This window comes from Lepidothrix coronata, unplaced genomic scaffold (assembly GCF_001604755.1).
Source record: "Lepidothrix coronata isolate B3197 unplaced genomic scaffold, Lepidothrix_coronata-1.0 Scaffold75, whole genome shotgun sequence".
NCBI classification, from domain to species: domain Eukaryota; kingdom Metazoa; phylum Chordata; class Aves; order Passeriformes; family Pipridae; genus Lepidothrix; species Lepidothrix coronata.
This window is the reverse complement of record NW_016690255.1, coordinates 5,713,934-5,732,466: the sequence shown is the minus strand read 5'-3', so window position 1 is coordinate 5,732,466 and position 18,533 is coordinate 5,713,934. Positions and strand designations below refer to the sequence as shown.

The window sequence follows — 18,533 nt, the reverse complement described above, 5'->3', positions numbered from 1 at the left end:
GTGAGCACTTTGTGGGAATCAATGATTGGATGGCAAGAACTGGTTACTAATTCTTCTGAAAACCTTCTGGTATACGTTTGTCATCACTATTACTCATCTGAATTTCTGATAAGCTGAAGCTGTTCTTACAAGAAGGCCATACTTGTAGGGGATGAGGCTTTAGAGGTTTCTTAAGTTCAGATGTCAAAAACATTGAATTTTCCTTGGGTGTTAGAAGGAAATTCTGATAGAAACTGGCTGTGCAGTACAAACTTTTAAAAGTGGTGTGGTGCATGAGGGTCAGAAAACCTCTGTGATGAAGAGCTGAAAACGACCAGTCTGTTCTCATTGTCCGTAGTGGAGTGAGTCACACAAGAATGGACAGTGTGAGCAGTAAGATGCAGGTTAGATTATACACTTTTAAAATATATTTATTTTTTCAACATGCAGGCCTTGTTCTGTGTGCGTGTGCTATCCATAAGCAGATTGTCTTCCAAGGGAATATTTTTTAACAGTATATAGACTCTGAAAACTTAATTGATTAAAATTAAACTAAAAAATTAAATGTTTATTAACTGCTAATGTCTGAAGAAAATATTAGTCTGACTCAGGCCTTCTGTTGGTGGAGAAATAGTGAATGGAAATAGAGGAAATTCAGATGTATTTCTTGAAAATGGTAAAGCAAATTAATTGGCTCTTGGGTAGTTCCTGTGGTGAACTATAAATTGAATACCCTGTCATGTAACTGAGGTAGCAGAAGTATATCAAGGTGTAGAATCCAGCCTTTCCTGTTTAGATGGGGCTTTTTTTTTTTTTTTTTTGGTCCTTTTGTTACCTTGAATTTTCCTTTTCTTCAAGCCTGTCCTATTTCTAGATAATCATGCCTTCCAACAGCTAAGTGGTGGCTGAATTGCACAGGTTTCTGGCTATATAAAGACCAACTATTGAACAGGTATATCGCTTATTCTGGTTCATCTACAGAGTGTAGTGATCAGATAAATTAGCTGCTGCCTTTATTGCCAGCCTCACACCTGTAAAACTCATGGGTCAGGCCTCAGAAATAATGAAATAAAAGGTATTTGTGGGTTTCTTTTTCTGGTTGAACTTCTTTAATGTTTTAAAAAACCAAACAAAAAGACAGAAACAAACATCCACAAACAAAACAAACATGATTTAAAAAGTATGGTAATGAGAATTTCAAATTCCAGGCCTAGTTGGAAATTAGAGTATTAAAAAGATGAAATACCACTGCAGTCACACGTGTTAGTAACATTTGAAAGACAGAAAAGGGACCAATCATAGAAAAAAAGTTTCTCCTTGACAAGCATATGCTAAAAAGTCATTGTTGTGCACCTGTCCTGTCAATATGCTCTTCTGTCTAACCACCACTTCATCGATATATTTTTTTCTTTTTCGTGGTTTTTTGTTGTTGTTTGTTTGGGTTTTTTTGGTTTGTTTTTTTTTGGTTTTTTTTTGGTTTTTTTTTGGTTTTTTTTTTTTTGTTTTTAGTTTTTTGGTTTGTTGTTTTTTTCTTTTTTTAGTTTTTATCCCCTCTGGAGTCTCATCTTCTAGTCTTTTGCCTGGTCTTTGGGTTTTTTTATTACTTTGGTTACTGTGCTGAGGCTTTAAACAGTTCACAGCCAAGGGCAGGACAAACACTGCTCAGGAGTAGTGGATGCTTCTGCAGCAGTGCTGCTGAGGATGCTGCCTGCCCTCTCCTAATGAGGCTATTAAACACTCCAGTCTTGTTTTAACATTAGCAGAAGTAAGAGTTTTGTGGTCATAACTGTGAGAGTTGGAATGATGCTGAGTGACAACCATGTTGATGTGAGTGGCAGTCTGAAGTAAGGCTGCAAGGTGCTAAATGGTGTCCATATCACAATGGATAAAATATTGAACAATTTCCCCCTGCTGGCTCATCCATCAGCGTTTGGCTTCATAGCTGGGAGCAAGCCAAGGTTTGCAGAACACCTGAGAGGGATAAGAAGGCTGCAGGGTATGGAATATACCAGGAGCATGCTCAGGGCTGCTTTACTAGGACAACACAACCTCTTGTGGGGGAGCAACTGATGCTACTGGCAGTGCTGGGGGGTTTTGGGGCAGAGCCATGTGGGAGCCTTAGAAAGGTACATCCATGCGCTGGGTAGTTGTGTCTGATATTCCAGGGGAGTTACATGTTGCAGCATTGCTGGCTGTGCCTTGGGAGGTCTGACATTGTATTGGGAGGACAGTGTTGCTGCTAACCAAAAGAATCCTGCAGGAATGTAGGTAGCCTCAGCTGAGCTGCTGCTGTGGCACTCTGCTGTTTGCTGGGACAAAAGATAAATCTTGCTTTCCTCATGATTAACTCTTAGTGTCATCACCAGTGATTTCCAGGGGGACATTGATGGGAAAGAGATTAACTAAGTGACTTACAGGGAGGTACTTAATGAGCTTCTGATGTTCCTAAATTCATTCCTTCTCTCCATCCTGGTGGCTTCTGTCTTTGCGTCGTCTTCTTTTATAAAGTGGATGTTGAAGAAGTACTGAACAGTTGGACTGCCCCAGGCCTACTCCTGGCAGCAAAGTCCCCGCATCCATCACATGAGATGCTCATCCTGGCCAGCCTCTGCCTCCCAGCACTGAGGGCAGCACTGCTGTTAGGGCTAGTCAGCTTGCATTAGAACTTGCATTGATAATGGTGGTCTGGAATGCCAAGCTCCAGGAGCACAGCTTAAGAAATACTTCCTTCTGTCCTGAATCAGCTATTTCAGAATAAAAAGGGAACATCAGGAGGGTGACAGAAAATAATAATAATTGGCAGCTCAGGGATTTGTTAGTAATTTCAAATGTTAGTCTTTCCTGTTGGTCTCTAAATTGTTTCCTACTGATTTTGGCATTATTCCTTTTGTTCCCTGCTAGTGTCCCTGGGCCACTCATTCTCACTTTCTTACTGACATATGCAAAAGAAAGAAAATCCCACTGGGAACAAGAACCCAGTCTACAGCCAGGGGAGTGTGAACGCTGTAGATTACCCTGCTTTGCCAAATCTTTTTGTTTGTACCAGTCATCAGTTGGCAGGGGCTGGACATGTACTATATTCTCCTGCTGTCTCCTTGAGGGACGCAGGCTTGCCTTTCCTTAGGAGAGTGTTGCCAGGAGGGACAGTGTGCATGGCTGCCACACTTTGAAGTCTACCATAGTACAGTCAACGTATCTTTAATAAGGGCAGGATTGTCTAGGAAATCTGCAGGTAGGACTAGAAGTGAGGAGCCCTGGCTCTGGGTGGCTCCTGACTCAGTGTGTCATCTTGGGCAACTTGCTTCATCTCCAAAGGAGGATGGGGTAATAGTACTTATTCCCTTCAATTGAATGAAATGAAGATTACCTGAAGTGATGAAGTGCTGTGAAGTTGAAGAAATAAAAGTTTTAAAGCATTAAGTAACAGAAATAATTGCAGTAAGTGTAGGGAGGCAGATTACATGTGAGAGATTTGGCACTCTCCATAATGCTCTAGTGCTTCTCCTTGGTACTATGCACTGCTCTGCCAGACACCGTCACCTTTCCTGCCCTTGAGGAAACACAGCTTTTAAAGGAACAAGCAGTCCTTCTGCAATACTCGTCATTCAGTTGGGGACAGCACAATAGTTTGTTTTGCTTGTGTTTGGCAGGGAAAATGTTGCCATCTTCAAAGCTGCGATGGTCTGTAGCACCCAGGAGGAGACAGGGAGGAACAAGCCCCTGTGCCTTCCTGGAGTGTTTTCAGCAAGCCACTGCTTTAATGTGGTGTACTGTACCACCTAGGGCCAAAATAGGAAACTACAGTGCTGTCTGAAACATTTCACTTGCAAAAGAAGCATATATATTTGTGTGTACACTAATATATGAAAAAAAAAATAAAATAAAAATCTGAGTTAGGGAGAAAAAAGGGACCTTAATGATTTTAATGCATTTTAGACAGTGGAAAATTGACTTTTTTTTCTCAGGAAACATAATTTCAAGCGGAGTTCTATTTCTCAGGAACTTAAAAGTGGAGAAAGCCTGAAAATCTCCTTAACAGTCAGGAAAAAAAGAAAAGTTTGGATTATATGGGATTGTCATGGTTTAACCCCAGCTGGCAACTAAGCACCACACAGCCACTTGCTCACAGCAGGATGGGGGAAAGAATCAGGAAGGTAAAAGTGAGAAAACTTGTGGGTTGAGATAAAGGCAGTTCAATGGGTAAAGCAAAAGCTGTGCACACAAGCAAAGAGAACAAGGAATTCATTTACCACCTCCCATATGCAGGCAGGTGTTTGTCCGCATCCAGAACAGCAAGGCTCCATGACGTGCAACGGTGACTTGGGAAGACAAATGCCATTACTCCCGAAAGTCCTCCCATTCCTTCTTCTTCCCCCATTTCTGTATGCTGAACATGACGCCATATAGTGTGGAATGTCCCTGTGGTCACTTGGGATCAGCTGTCCTGGCTGTGTCCCCTCCCAACTCCTGGTGCACTTCCAGCCTCCTCGCTGGTGGGGTGGGGTGATGAGCAGACAAGGCCTTTACACTGTATAAGTGCAAACACATCCCTGTGTTATCAACATCATTTTCCTCACAGATCCAAAACATGGCCTTATACTTGCTACTATGAAGAAAATTATCCCTGCTGAAATAAGGGATCCTTTTACTTTGTTACAGTTTGAGATTTCGTTACTAAGTGTAAATTTTTAGCTATAACTTCTCCTGATTTAAAAATTGTTCTTTTGTTAAGTGTCTTTCCTGCTCAGCTGAGACAGTTAGATGACACTGTGTGCTCCAGTGTTTAAAAATGTCCTCAAAAAGTCATCTTCCTACACTGTTTAATTGTAGAGGCTCTAAACCTTTGTAAAATACAAAATAGCAAATTATCTTAGGCTTATGCAGTCTCCGAAGCTCTGTATACTGAGTTAAATAATCATCACCATAAGATAATTCACCATAATTAACTAATCACTCAGCTGAATTTATTAAATGATGCTGTTATTTAAAAACCTAATCGCAAAATTAATTTCTGTAAATTGTTGTGAAATCCAAAAATGGCAAAGGTCAGCAAAAGACATAGGTGGATCCCTATGATTGTTCTTGCTTGGTGTTATTTGTAGGTGCTAGGATTTTCACTTGAAAGCCTAACAATGTTAAAGATTAATACAATATAGATAATAAATGTATAAGCTTTCTCTACCTGTTACTTTTAAGTATTGAAACTCATGCCTGAAGACCTTTTCATCTCTTTAAGAAGGAGCAAGTAAAGGTGGCTAGTTACTGAGTAACTATAAGAAGCAGGTAAATGAGGTACTGCCCACATCAAAAAATGGGTAAATTGGATTTGCTCAGGTTTAATCTTATTTGTGCATACCTGAGAGCTACTTGTACAAATCTCTGGGCATTTGGTGTGAGGGGCCATCGAGCAGAACTGCCAGCAACTGAATGTGGGAGTTGGGAAGTGCCTTGTCGGCTTAATTCTGGGTGGTGTGGTACTGGGGCTGGAAGTGTGTGCCAGGCCTGGTGGCTGGTTAGCTGTGGTGCCAATCCATATTGCTTGTGCCTGCTTTTGTCTTGCTCACAGGGTGAGAAGTGGGATGAGAAAACAGTGGAAAGAAGTCAAAAGTAGTTTTTTTAATCGTTAGACCAGTCTACCTTATATTTTGAAACACAAAGAGAGGACAATATCAGGAAATAGAAATACAAATGCTGTCAGTTCTCATCTGATTTTCACTGATCTGAACATAGGGAAGTATTTTAACTGCCGACTGAAGGTTTGTAAGTAAAGGGACAAGGAGAGAGGAAGAAATAGCGCTTTCCCTCTGTGTAAGTCACCCCACATTGTTCATGGTAGTTGTATCATGTTATTTCTTAAATCTACTTCTTGGGAGAAAAAAGGTCAGGGGTATATTTTCCTTCTGCAACACTTTCTTCTCCTCTCAACCCCTGGACATCACCCCAAGAACAGTGGAGTAGGTGGGCACCTACCTTTGGGTTAGATTGTATCTACCCAGTGCAGAGGAGGAAGGATTTCCCTGAAATAAAGACTTTAAGGTAGGTAGTAAGTCTCATGTGGGGGATGCAGCAATTTCAGGAGGACAGAAATTCCTATGTTGGGTCAGTTAGTCTGGACTTGGTGATGAGAAAATCCTGTACTGTGGCACTGGACCAACCATGTATGGATGGTAAGGTTGGTCTACATGTGCTATAGGAGCCTGGTGTTTTTGAAGTGTGAGCATGCTAAGCACATGTTACCCAGCCATCTGCCTGGGGAGTTCTGACTCCTGGGATAGGGATCTTACTGGGGGTTGGCTACTGCCAAATGATTTATTCAGCCTGCTGCTCTATCCAGAGGAAACATTAGGGAAGGGGGTAGATACAGGTAGTCTGTGTGACATACTGTCACAGAAACCATGTTGTTACACATCCTTACATCCTAAGGATCTCACAGCCTCAGAGTTCAACTGCATCCCAAGCTGCTGCCTTACGTAGTTATCCCAGAGTGGGGATAGCCTTGGGCTCCTTTGGTCTGATCCTCTTCATGTGACTATCCCAGTGCCCTGGGCACACTATGTGGGTTCCCTGTAGCAGCTGCAGTGCCTCCTGTACTGGGATTTAGGCATCAGCAGTAGAAATAACAGGCAACTCCTCACTTCCAGCAAGTTGTTTCTGTTATGCATGTCTGGTACCAGATCTGGGTGCCTTGGCTCAGTGGGCAGATCCCATTCCATCACCATGCAAGGAGTTTTTCTCCATATGCTGCACCATCTCCCTTGGTTCTTCTTACTCTCCTGTCTTTGGGGAGATGGGCCCTAGGATGGGAGTTGTCAATTCCACTTCCACATCAGGAACTCCTTTTCATAAGGGAGTTTAAATAATGTGAGTGGTGGGAGTAGATTTTATTTCATTCTGGGTTGGGTCATTGATTTTGCTTTTCTCCCGCTCTTCTGAGCCTGAACACATTAAAGGTGAGACCAAGACAGTTGCACTAAGCATAAACCGTCACTCAGGAATCTGTTCTTGGGCTGTGTATGGCCTGTAATTCAGGGGCAGTTAATTGAGAACTTCAGATTTGACTAATATGTCTTACTAATAGTTGGAACAGGCTTGGAGCCTGTTGGGTCAACTGCTGATAACCTGATTGTCTTTAATTGTGCAGACATACCCTCAGATATTTCAAAGTGAGGGCATCTGGGTGATGGAAAAATGGAAAGGAAGGTGGGTAGAAGTATGTATATATATGTATATATACAGTTGGTTACAATTTTTTCTGTTGACAAAACTTGTCTAGGCCCTGAAATACATGGATCTGCATAAGATTTGTCTTTCATATCAGGCCCTTTGCAAAGGAGGATACTTGGAAAAGTTGTAAATAATTGCAATTGTCAACCTCCCTCTATCTCTGCTCTCTAAAGCTACAGAAGAGAATTGTACCAGCTTTGTTATTCAAAGCATTTCCCTTAACAGCTGAATCCTGTGGGAGATTGCTCTTAGAGCAGCTTTCCTCTGCAGTGGACTCTCCTGACAAGATCACAGACAGCTTTTGGTCTCCGAGTGTCATGATGAACATCTAGTTGGGTCTATTTTTATATCTGAAATATGTTGAAAGATGCTATGGTGAGAAGAAGCAGTACAGTACTCTATACATGGTAATGCTTTTGGGGACAGTATGCATTTTCCTTCCAGTTCTTGAAATTTCTTTTATCTGTAAAACTTGAATTAGCATCAAAAAAAGAGTCATGACCATTTTGATTTTCTCTTTGTGCACCAAGATTGAAGTTGTGTGCCTTAGAGTTGTTCTGATGTGTCCTTTCCTGCTTCAAAATTTTCCAATAAAATACATTCTTTGCAGGAGTTACTTCTACTCTAAACAATTAATTAAGAAAAATAACGGTACACCTTAAGCTGTTTTCCTTTACTGACATACTGTTCTTCACCCTTTTATCTGCCATGAGTGCTGGTACAGTGTCAAAACAGCGTTTGGAGGCATGAGGAAGAAAATACTTTGGCCTGAGAAGGTAGTTGGAGAAGTGGTTGAAGAGGGGAACTGGCAGCTGAAACTTCAGCTCCTTGACTATCCTGTATGATGGTAATTGAGCAGCTGACAGTGTTACCAGGGTTTAGCATGACTGTTGCTTCCCTGAGATTAGAGATGCCAGGTTTTGTTGTGAACTGTTTTGCCTCTGGTGTGTAATTGGGATCCTGGCTGGCAGGTCAGCTTTGTCAGACCTGCCAACCTTACTGATGTGGCCTCATCATGGGTTGGAGGTGACAGGTACCCGTTCAGCACACAGGTGCTGAAGTGTCTCCTGTCATCTCCACTTGTTGCCACATTCTCGTACCTGCAACCAGTTTGCTGCTTCCGTATTGAGGCGGGATGGTGATGTGATCTATTAATTTTTCCTCTGTTGTTTTCTTCCACATTTCAGGAAGGGTGCTTGTGGCCTTCAGAAAGCTCAGTTTCGCGCCAGGGTGCTTCAGAGGTACTGACAGATTTCTGACTATCTTCACCAATGTGCTTTCCCTTTTTCCTGTAATGTGTATTTAGTTCCTTTCAAAAACATGCATCTGTTTTGTAAAGAAAGCTTTTTCAGTGCAGTTCACATAGTTGTGTGAGCCTGCCTTAACTCCCATTTCATAAATGCCTGAGACCTTTTTATTAAAACTATGAAATTCTGCCTACCTGACACCTCATCTCCATCAGCAGCTACCTGTGTCATGTAGGTATTCACAAGTAAGTGGTGGAGGTGTGTCTCTTTCATGCAGTGGCTCAGCAATTTGAGATCCATTGGAAACTGGGAGACTAGTTGCTCTTGTCCCAGAATTTTTCTTGGATTTACAACACATATCCATTCACCAGTGTCTCCTGCCTTCTTCCAGCTGGTTCATATCCCTGGTCTGTGTAATAATTTGTGGGTGTATTGCTCTGAGTGGTCCAGCTGTCCTGTGACAAACAGCAGAACTTCCTCATGGTTGGTCCTACATGTGTGAGGGTCACAGGCTGAGAATCGGCTTGGATCCAAAAAAGAGAAGAGCAGTTTGGTAGATCTGGATCTGAGAAGCTAATGTGTCTATGTGGATCTGGGATAGACCAAGTGAGGAACAGTAACACCTCACAGAATTCTTGAACTTTTCCTTTTGTAAAGCCTTATTTTCTCCAGGGTTTAATATACCAGGGACATTTTTTGCATTCACAGTGCAGAAGCTTTGTAGGTCCTCCCCAGGGGCTGAGTCCTGGCTGAGAACTGAGGGGGAGGAGGACACCTGATACACTCTGGTAGTGAAGGCATGAGCTATGCTGGGCCTTTCCAAAATGTACTAAAATGACCATCTGAATTCTTTGGTGATGTGTAGGGTATTACGTTAACTCGGAGTAGGAGATGGAGGCTCAGACTGCAGCTGAAATTCGGTAGTGGGACATTGTTGTAAAACTAGTCAATTGTCAAGACTAGAGAGAATTTGTTTCCTCTGTTCAGAAACAGAATAATTTCCTTTTGCTTTGGATGTTTTAATGTCAGAAGGTGTGTTGGGTCTTGGTCTTCCTTCGTGAAGCTGTTCTCAAGTGTGTTAGCTCCTTCCTGCACCTTCTACCTATTCTCATGCATGCATGTGGGAGCATGTGTGCGCAGCATCTGCTGGGTTTAATCTCTAAGATGGGTGGCAAAGAGAAGCATTCTCTGTTTCATTGGTTCTTTGTAAATGTGGAGCAACCACAGCGCTTTGCTCAGAGGTGGAGTCACGTGTGTCTCTCTTCCTGTTTCAGATCATGTATGCTCCAAGGTCCAGGGACAGGTTTACCACCCCATCTTTTATGCAGCGGGACCGTTTCAGTCGCTTCCAGCCCACTTACCCTTACATGCAGCATGAGATTGACCTCCCTCCAACCATCTCCCTCTCTGACGGGGAAGAGCCTCCGCCGTACCAAGGCCCATGCACCCTGCAGCTCCGGGACCCAGAACAGCAGATGGAGCTCAACCGGGAATCCGTCAGGGCACCACCCAACCGAACCATTTTTGATAGCGATTTGATAGACATCTCGATGTACAATGGGGGCCCCTGCCCACCAAGCAGCAATTCGGGCATAAGTGCAACCAACTATAGCAGTAATGGAAGGATGGAAGGACCACCCCCGACATACAGCGAGGTCATGGGGCATTACCCAGGCTCCTCTTTTTTCCATCACCAGCACAGCAACGTGCCTCCTTCCTCGCAGAGGGGGAGCAGACTTCAGTTTCAGCAGAACAATTCAGAGAGCACAATAGTCCCCAGCAAAGGCCAAGACCGGAAAGCAGGAAACCTGGTCTAAAGTTACTCACCCAGGTGCATTTGAACTGAAGACAGGAGATCCCAGCAGGGTGGTGGAGGAAGACTCCCATGTTCCGGTGCACAATGTTGTTACGTTTCACGTGGTACAACTTAGTAAAAGCAAACGTGCAAACCAGTTCTTTGTTTCTGATTCCTTTCAGGGGAATTGCATGCAAAGCAGATTGAAAGAAATACACACTTCCATTCAGTTTGTCTATGAGCAGTGTTTCAGGGGAGGGGGGGATATATTATTTTTTTTTTAAATAAACTATTTCAATTATTTAATTCTAGAAGTTAACTTAGCACAGAAATGAAGGCTTGTACAGCCTGTTTTATACTCACTGAATGGCGGAAGGAAGAAGGTGGTTTTGCTAGATAAATGGGGGAAGAATTGGCCAGTTTGCTTTTTTTTTTTTTTTCTCCCAGGGTGTGGATTTTTTTAATATGAAACAAAATTCCTGTTCTGTGTGCCAAGGTATAAAGTTGAGAACTTAGATGAATGCAAGGAATTAATTTGTGTTGTGATAAATGTGTTTTAAAAGGTTGCACTATCTTAATGTTTTAAAAAAATATATTATGAGGGAACTGTTTTATGTGAAGTTCTTCTATATGTTGTCTTTTCACCTGTGGAATAATGATAGAGCTCCAGAAGTAATCTGGAGGAGTTTCCCCCCCTATCCCTGGGTTTGCTAGAAAATGGGGACAGGACTTAGCCTAACATCTCTTGACTTTTACAAATCAAGAAATACAGGGACAGTTGTCTTTGCAATAATTTGCATTCAAATAACAGTGCATCAGTGAAGTGTCTTGGAAACTTTTGGATGGAAGAAGGCAAATATGAAATCCCAGCATTTTCCATCACTTAAGGTTTAGCTATTTTGCAGTGTAGACTATTTGTTTTGTAAATGGCAAAACAAAAAATCCCAGATGTGTTAATTTGTATTGATTCTAACTAAGTGCTGCCATTCTATTCCTTTTCATAATGCAGTATCGCCAGTACTTAACTGTTTTAGAGATTTTTGTCCTCACTGTAGCCTGAAATGTATTTAGTTACATATCATGACATTATGCAATAAATTGTTTGAAAATGCAGGGTGGGTTTTTTTCCCCTGCAACGCTGTTAAAATACGTGAGACTGTTGTGCTTTTCGCTCTCCATTTCATCCTTTTAGATGCTGAAGTTCAGTCCTGGAAATCCATCCTGCTGAAGTGAAGGGGGACTTTGTATCTAAAACTCCCCGTGCTATTTCTGCAGCAGCACCGAGAGCCTCCATGGCAGTGGTGCCGGCTTCTGTGGCATCCCTGGCAGTGACGTGGGAGCGCCAGTTATTCTCACTGCAAACTCGTTTGCTCTGGGCCCTGTTGCAGAAACCCTTCTCCGTGCGTGTCATCTGTCTGACGCCAGCAGGACTGCGCTCGTGGGTAAAGATGACTCACATATTAACCAAGTGTCTGTAAGCCCTAGTTTTGCTATACTGGTCTGAAGAGTAGTTGGAAAATGTTACCTTGCCTGTATCGTGGCGTCTGGGGTATTCCTCCACTGGCTATTCCCATGTGGAAGCACACACAGTGCCAGAAGGTGGTTGACAAATGGTGATAGTGGCATCACAAGCACATGAAAAAGCACAAATTGCACTTAAAATGCATTTCGGAAATGGATTTAAAGTAAGAATCTTTAGAGTCTTAGCTTGAATAGTTTCTAATACATAGGTGTATATGTGTCATAGACCTTTCCACTTTAAAATCTTTCACTTTTTTTCTAATTTCCTAAGCCTCGTGCTTGGTTTCGGGCAGCAGCTGCTGAGTGCCCCGAGGGCACTGGGGAGGAGTGGAGGAGTACTGTGCCCTGGTCCCATGGCTGGAGGCTGAATTTCTGCAGGACTTCTGTACACCAGGGGCTCTGATAACTGAAGTGCATCTTTGATCTATGCAGAGTTTTAATGCCAAAACAGTGTGTGTGTGTGTCTGTGTGTGTGTGTGTGTTTTATGGGCCTCAATGTAGATTTGTTTTCTTCATAAGATAATTTGATTTTATTCTAGTTTAGAAAATGTTTGTGTAACTGAATATGCAGCCCCATTTGTCTCTCTAATTGTTATTTTGGTCTGAGTCATGCTGGTAATGCAGAGTAAAGCTGCCTTTTAATGTATGTATTATTTGAAGGGAGAGATAGAGATCATGTGATGGGATTCACTTACTTATTTTCCACTCAGACCCACAGGACAGGTGTTTAGAAGATGACTAGGTGACGGTCAGTCAGCTAGGGCTCTCATCATGTCTGGTTCCTGGGAATAAAAGCTGTGAAATTAGATTTTTGCGAACAACCTATGAACATAATTCTTATAATTCAACCAAAAAAAAAACCCGAACAGAAGACAAAACCAGCAAATGTTGGTTTTGGTCTTCAGTGACTTTTGTCACTTCATAAGTGAGCCTTTAAGCCAGAGAATGTGTGTGCCTACACAGATACTGTGCTGTTGCCTAAATGAGGATTATTTAGCCAAGAAGCCTTCAGGTGAAAACAGCTGGAACTCAGTTGTCATGGCAGAGCACACCTGGATGGGGCCCTGGGCTTGGGCTGGTTGAGTACCAACTTTTCCCCATGTGCAAATCTCAGCAAAGCAAGCCTTGAAGTTGCCTTCAAAGTCACCTCTTGGAAATGTACTTTCTTTGAAGATAGCCCTTTGCCCTCTTTTGCCATCTCTGCATGCCAGTGGTTTTATGCACTTCCCATTAACATTGTCCAGTATGCTGTCTCTTAATTTTTCTTGGCTGAGAAAATTTTTCTTTGCATGAAAAATGTAACCTGTTCCAGTTTCCTGTAGAAAAGATTAGTTTAAAAATAACTTAGTATTTGCTTACCTGATAGTTACATTTCCTTTTGCAACTTATCATTCTCATTGTAAAATCATAGAATGTGCTGGGTTGGAAGGACACCCATCAGGATCATCGAGTCCAACTCCTGGCCCTGCACAGGGCACCCCAAGAATCCCACCATGTGCCTGAGAGCGTGTCCAAACGCTTCTTGAACTCAGTTAGGCTTGTTGCTGTGACCACTGCCCTGGGGAGCCCTTTCCAGTGCCCAACCACCCTCTGGGTGAAAAACGTTTCCTTGATATTCAACCTAAACCTCCCCTGACTCAGTTTCATGCCATTTCATCAGGTCCTGTCACTGGTCACGAGAGTGAAGAGTGCCTGCCCCTCTGCATCCCCTCATGAGGATGCTGAAGACTGCAATGAGGTCTCCCCTCAGTCTCCTCCAGGCTGAACAGCTGCTCCTCAAACGGCTTCCCCTTAAGACCCTTCACCATCCTTGTGGCCCTCCTTTGAATACTCTCTAATAGCTTAATGTCGTATTCTGCTTTTCCAGCTGTAATGTACAGACACTATACCTCAGCTCTGGAAGTGTAGTCACTTGTTGACTTGCTATAGGTGAGCTTGCAACCTGCTACTTCTGTTTTGGGGCCTCTTGTATTATAGGAGTAAATATGCTATTTTCTGATGAATATTGGCGCTCTCCAGTAGGAGGACTGTCAATAATGTAACATTGGATCAGTCTGTTTTTCTATCATTTCTTCTGTTGCAGTGGGAGAGAATCTGCGCTTGCTAACAGAACAGAATGGTAGAAGAAATACCAGAATTAGATAGCACCATTGATCTTTACAGGCTTAGAAATTGGAGAGCTCTGAAGATGGGTAATTCTATGAAGCATTTATGGAAGATGCCCTTTGAAAATACCCAGAATTAATTGAGGGTATTCCAGAGCCACTCAAATGAAACTTTGTATAAATTATAAAGATTTCTGCAAACATTGTAGTATTAATTGTGTAGATTTTACCTCCATACAGGTGTTTTGGTTTATGTGTCTCATGCACAAAACCTACATAATATGTGTGTGGAGTTTTCTGTGTGATGGATCATATTTGCCTGAATTCTGGTTGCACCTTCTGACTTTTGCCCACTAAACCGTGTTCCCAAAATTCAGTACAATGATGTCCCTACTTTAGAAATTTTCAGGTTAAAAGATTATTTTTTCTTTTAAATGTGCTTTTATGAAATAAAGCGTTGTGACCTCTATCCTACTGTAAAGGTTAATTTTTCTCTTATGTGGCTTGGCATGGCTCCCTTCTTGGTGCTAAATATGCCCCATCTTTGGTGTTTTCATATGATCTTTCAGGGCTAGAAAAGGCAGGAGGTTTAGCAACAGAACAAAAAGGTTTCTCTCCCAGTTTACCAATGGAGCACTCAGCACTTAGCTCTAATTCTGTATATATGTTTAGCACAGTTGTGGTTGAGTTTGTCTCAGTGCTGTAAAAGCAGACTGTATGTATGTGATGCTGCTTAAAAGATGTGAGTGAGGGTTGTGAAAAGTGGTACCCAGCCAACAGTGCAGTGTTCAGATCCCTTTCCTGCAGTGTGTGGCATGTGCAGAATTCATGGTACTTTGCATAGTAGGATGTTTTTGTCAGGGAGGATCTACTTAAGTTACTCCTGGTCTTGTCACTGATGAACTCTGCACTAGTCTCAGTCTGATGGGACTTTATTACAGTATGATTTTTCCTTTTAAGTATGAAAAGTCAAACACATGCCTCATGTACAAGTTTTTGATGGCTACTGAGGAAGATATTTGCATTCCTGCAGTCGTGGAATCTGCAGGAACCATGGGGTCAAGCTGTGTTTCATTTGGCTCTCTGTTATTGCTTGCCCACTTCTCCCACCAGTTTGTCCCAGTTGGAAGCTGCTTCTCTTATGCCAAATCTCTGAATGTTCATATTGCAGACCTGACATTTTTTAAAAACTGTCACTGAGATTTTGTTTTTTCTTCTGTGAATGTGGTGCAGGGAAGGGTAAGGAGCGAAATCGTTTATCAAAGAATGCACTTTCTTTGCAATAGGGAAGAAAGCCTTGTCCTGCTGGAGAGTCCCATGTGTAGGTGTCTGAAACAGTGCTGTCTGAGGCAGTTGTTTCTAACCCTGCCAGGTAGTGAGTTACTGGATTTTAAAACTGACACCCTGATCTGTAAGAAATGTTTGAATGGTTTGGAGAAGATTGACTGCTAACCTTTTTCTGACTCTCGAGTCCTGAATGTTCATGTAACTGAGGTAACCTGATTTTGTATGCAAAGAAAAAAGCGTGCTGTTAAAAATAGATATGCTCCAAAATTTTTCTTTGCTTTTCCCCCCCCCTCACTTTCCCCAAGGATAAATAATAGGCTTGCTGGCACATTTGAAAGTATTTAAAGTATTTGGAATTATTCGCAAGTTCTCTCTGGTTGTTATCATTAAATCATGTCCATGCATATGTGTGTGTATACATACATATCTGCATGCAAACTTGTCCCCTTGATGATCTCTGTACTAGTTGCTATTCCATAATCACCTTCCAGAAGTGCTTATGGCTATATATTGTGCTCTCAGGAATGACCACAAGTCATTTATCTAACTGCTGGAAGCATGAAGAATATCTGCTTTTCAGTCCTATAAATGTCATGACCTATGTTTTTATGAGTAGCAGAGTTTCTGCTGCACCAGTTCTTGCCTGTCACCTGGTGCTCTAGTGCATCTTCCATCCAACAGCTGTTTGCTTTTGGGTGAGCTTCAAAAAGTCCTCGTGCTTTGTGATAACGCTAATGTAGACCTCATGTATTGATGTACAGGAAGGAAATGTACTTAATGTAGTCTAAATCTCAGAAGCATGTTTTTTCAAACCTAGCTGATGCTGAGAACTGAGTGATCCTTCTGTACAGTGGGTTCAGATGAAGGTTATCTTTTGATTACATGTTTGTTTTTTAGATAAAGGCTGTTGCACATAGTTTAATTACACATATCTGGTCTTTTCCTGCACTGTGTGGCCTGCTTGCCAACCAGTGCAATTACAGCTTTTCTCCTAAACTAGCCCCAAATGTATCAATCATTTCAATCCCTGGAAAGAGAGACTCTTACTGAGTTCTCCGAGACCTGTTGAGGCCTTTTAGAGCATGGAGAAGTCACTTGTGAGGGTGTGTTGAACTTAGAGAGTTTTCCTGTCTGAAGACTGTTCCACATGTTTTGTTGGGAAATTCAAGTTTTGAGACTGTGTCGACTGAAAATATTGGTTGGTAAGATTTATTTTTTTTATACTTAATATATTGTTTGCCAGCCTGTGCTCAGTAATCAGGGGTGTAAATTACCTTTTGACCCACCTCTGATTGACATTGTTGTGCTGGCAAAAGCCCCACTGGGCACTCTTGCACCAGCAAAAAAAGAGTAATGTTCTTGGTACAGCTCTGGGGAATTAACAGAAGCTGCGCCACTGAGTTCATCCTCCAAAACTAACATCAGACCTGCATTGCTTCTTCCCAACAAACTGTAGCTGTAGGTGTTTTGATGAAATGCTTTGCCACACTAGTAAGTACCACAGACACACAGTGGAGGAGCCTACTGGTTGTTCCTTGAAATCACAACCACTGGCATCAAAGATATTTCAAGGCTGCTTGAAAGGGAATATCAAGGATGATTTTGTATTGAGAAACGTTGCAAACTCTTGGCTCTTCCTTCTGCCTTGCTGATGTCTCTTCCATTTGTAGACTGAACACAAGCAACCTGGGTATTGCTAGCATTGCTTTCCTGCTATAAAAGAGCTTACCTTTTTATGTTGGTTAACAATAAAAAAAGCAAAACTGTAACCTAGAAATACTTCCCCTTTCCTCTGACAGCTGTGTGCTCTGACTGCCAGAGGTGACGCTGTCACTTCTTTGCTATATTGCTGCTGCTGCTGTTTTAAGTGGTTTGGTGTGTGAGCTTTCTGAAACAACCTGATGTGTGTAGGATCTCGTGGGTGACGAAGCTGTCTCTCTTCTTCCCTTTTCTCCTTGGTTTGTGCTTGTCTGTCTGCTGTGGTAGGTTTGTTAATAAATTATATATGTCCTTATTAGATATAATTTTGAGGAGGTTTGCATGTCTGTAGTTTGTAAGCAACTAAGGTGCCTCATGTTCAGGTCTGAGCAGATAGGAATCCCCTTGCACTTGAGAGGGCCTGATCCAAAGCTGACTGAAGTTGGTAGGAAGACGACAGCGTCAGGGGGCTTTGGATCAGGCCTTACGCTCCCACCTTTGTTGTGCCTCACTTAAAATGGTGCTTTTTCAGTTGTCTGTCTTTTTTCTGGTTTGTTTTTTTTTTTTCTTTGTATGGTGCTGTGTATAACTTGAATATATTATGCACATATCCTACCCAATGGGTAGAACAAACAAACATACAAAAACAAATAGATGTTGTTAATACTGTAAAATAATGTATAGATTATACCAATTTTAACACAAAAATGGCATAAACTTTGTGAATGCCAGCTTCTGTGCTTGGTCCTTTTTTTTTGTATAAAATCTGCAAATGAATGCATACAAATGACAAAAAGTCTATGTATTTTATTTTCCTATTAAATATCAATATAATATCATAAGGGAAAAAGATTGAACAAATCCTTTTTGACTAGCGTGTGTATAGTGATTGGTTGTTTGATGCATCTTTGCTGTGAAGATTTGTTCCTTTTTTTTTTTAAATGTGTCACTTTAAAGAAAAAAAGGAAAAAACACAAAACAAACAAAACCTCCACAGCTTTAACCTTGCAACTAGATGCTTCTTGTATTGGTTCTTGCCTTGCTATTGCTGAGTTGGATCAGTATTAGTAACTATTTTTCCAGCAGACATGTTATTTATTACTATCCATGATTACCTTTTTTTTTTATTTTGGTTTTTAACTTAGAAATGGACTAAAACCTTTCAAATCTTTTTATCCACATCTTAGATTTGAAGTGAAACTCATACAAGTGGGAACTGACCCAAACCATCCCTGCAAAATCAAAAATAGGCCAATGAGAGTTCTGTGACAACAGCCAGCCCTTGCTCTTTGCCCATGACTGGTGTGTGATCCTGCCACTACAGACTGTCTTCAGGCTTGGTGTGTAGCTGTGAATTGTGCTGTTGCAGGGTGTGAGCCTTAAGGGTGGACGAGAACAGCCACAGTCGGTAGCGAGCTGAATGCAGGGTTTGAGTGTGAGCTTTTGAGTTGGCAGCTCTGCTGCTGTGTTGGCCTCTGACAGCAATGGCTTATCCCAGTTTCATATTTAAGATTACAGAGAAATGCTTAGACCTGTTCAAACCCAACCCAGGAAGTGGTGTGGAAAGCAATTTAACACTTTAGCTTTCTGCCAGGCTCCCTTGGCAATTTGGTTCTCCCCTGGCATCTCCCTGCGTTTGGCTGTCCATCCCTGTGTCCCCTCACACTCTTCAGTAAA

The 18,533-nt window shown here is 41.9% G+C and overlaps 1 protein-coding gene across 5 annotated transcripts in view; it reads left to right on the top strand.

Annotated features, from left to right (window-relative positions):
* The window catches only part of LDLRAD4 (low density lipoprotein receptor class A domain containing 4), a 254,135-nt gene extending 242,743 nt beyond the window's left edge, over positions 1-11,392 (top strand). For 3 of the 5 annotated variants that reach the window (XM_017819439.1, XM_017819443.1, XM_017819441.1), the window contains 2 exons: positions 8,391-8,444; positions 9,725-11,392. In XM_017819439.1, coding sequence (XP_017674928.1) covers positions 8,391-8,444; positions 9,725-10,267 — 597 coding nt within the window. In that variant the 3' untranslated portion in view covers positions 10,268-11,392. The remainder of the gene's footprint in view (positions 1-8,390; positions 8,445-9,724) is intronic. The other 2 variants (XM_017819440.1, XM_017819442.1) reach the window with 1 other exon arrangement.
* The last annotated feature ends 7,141 nt before the right edge of the window (positions 11,393-18,533 follow it).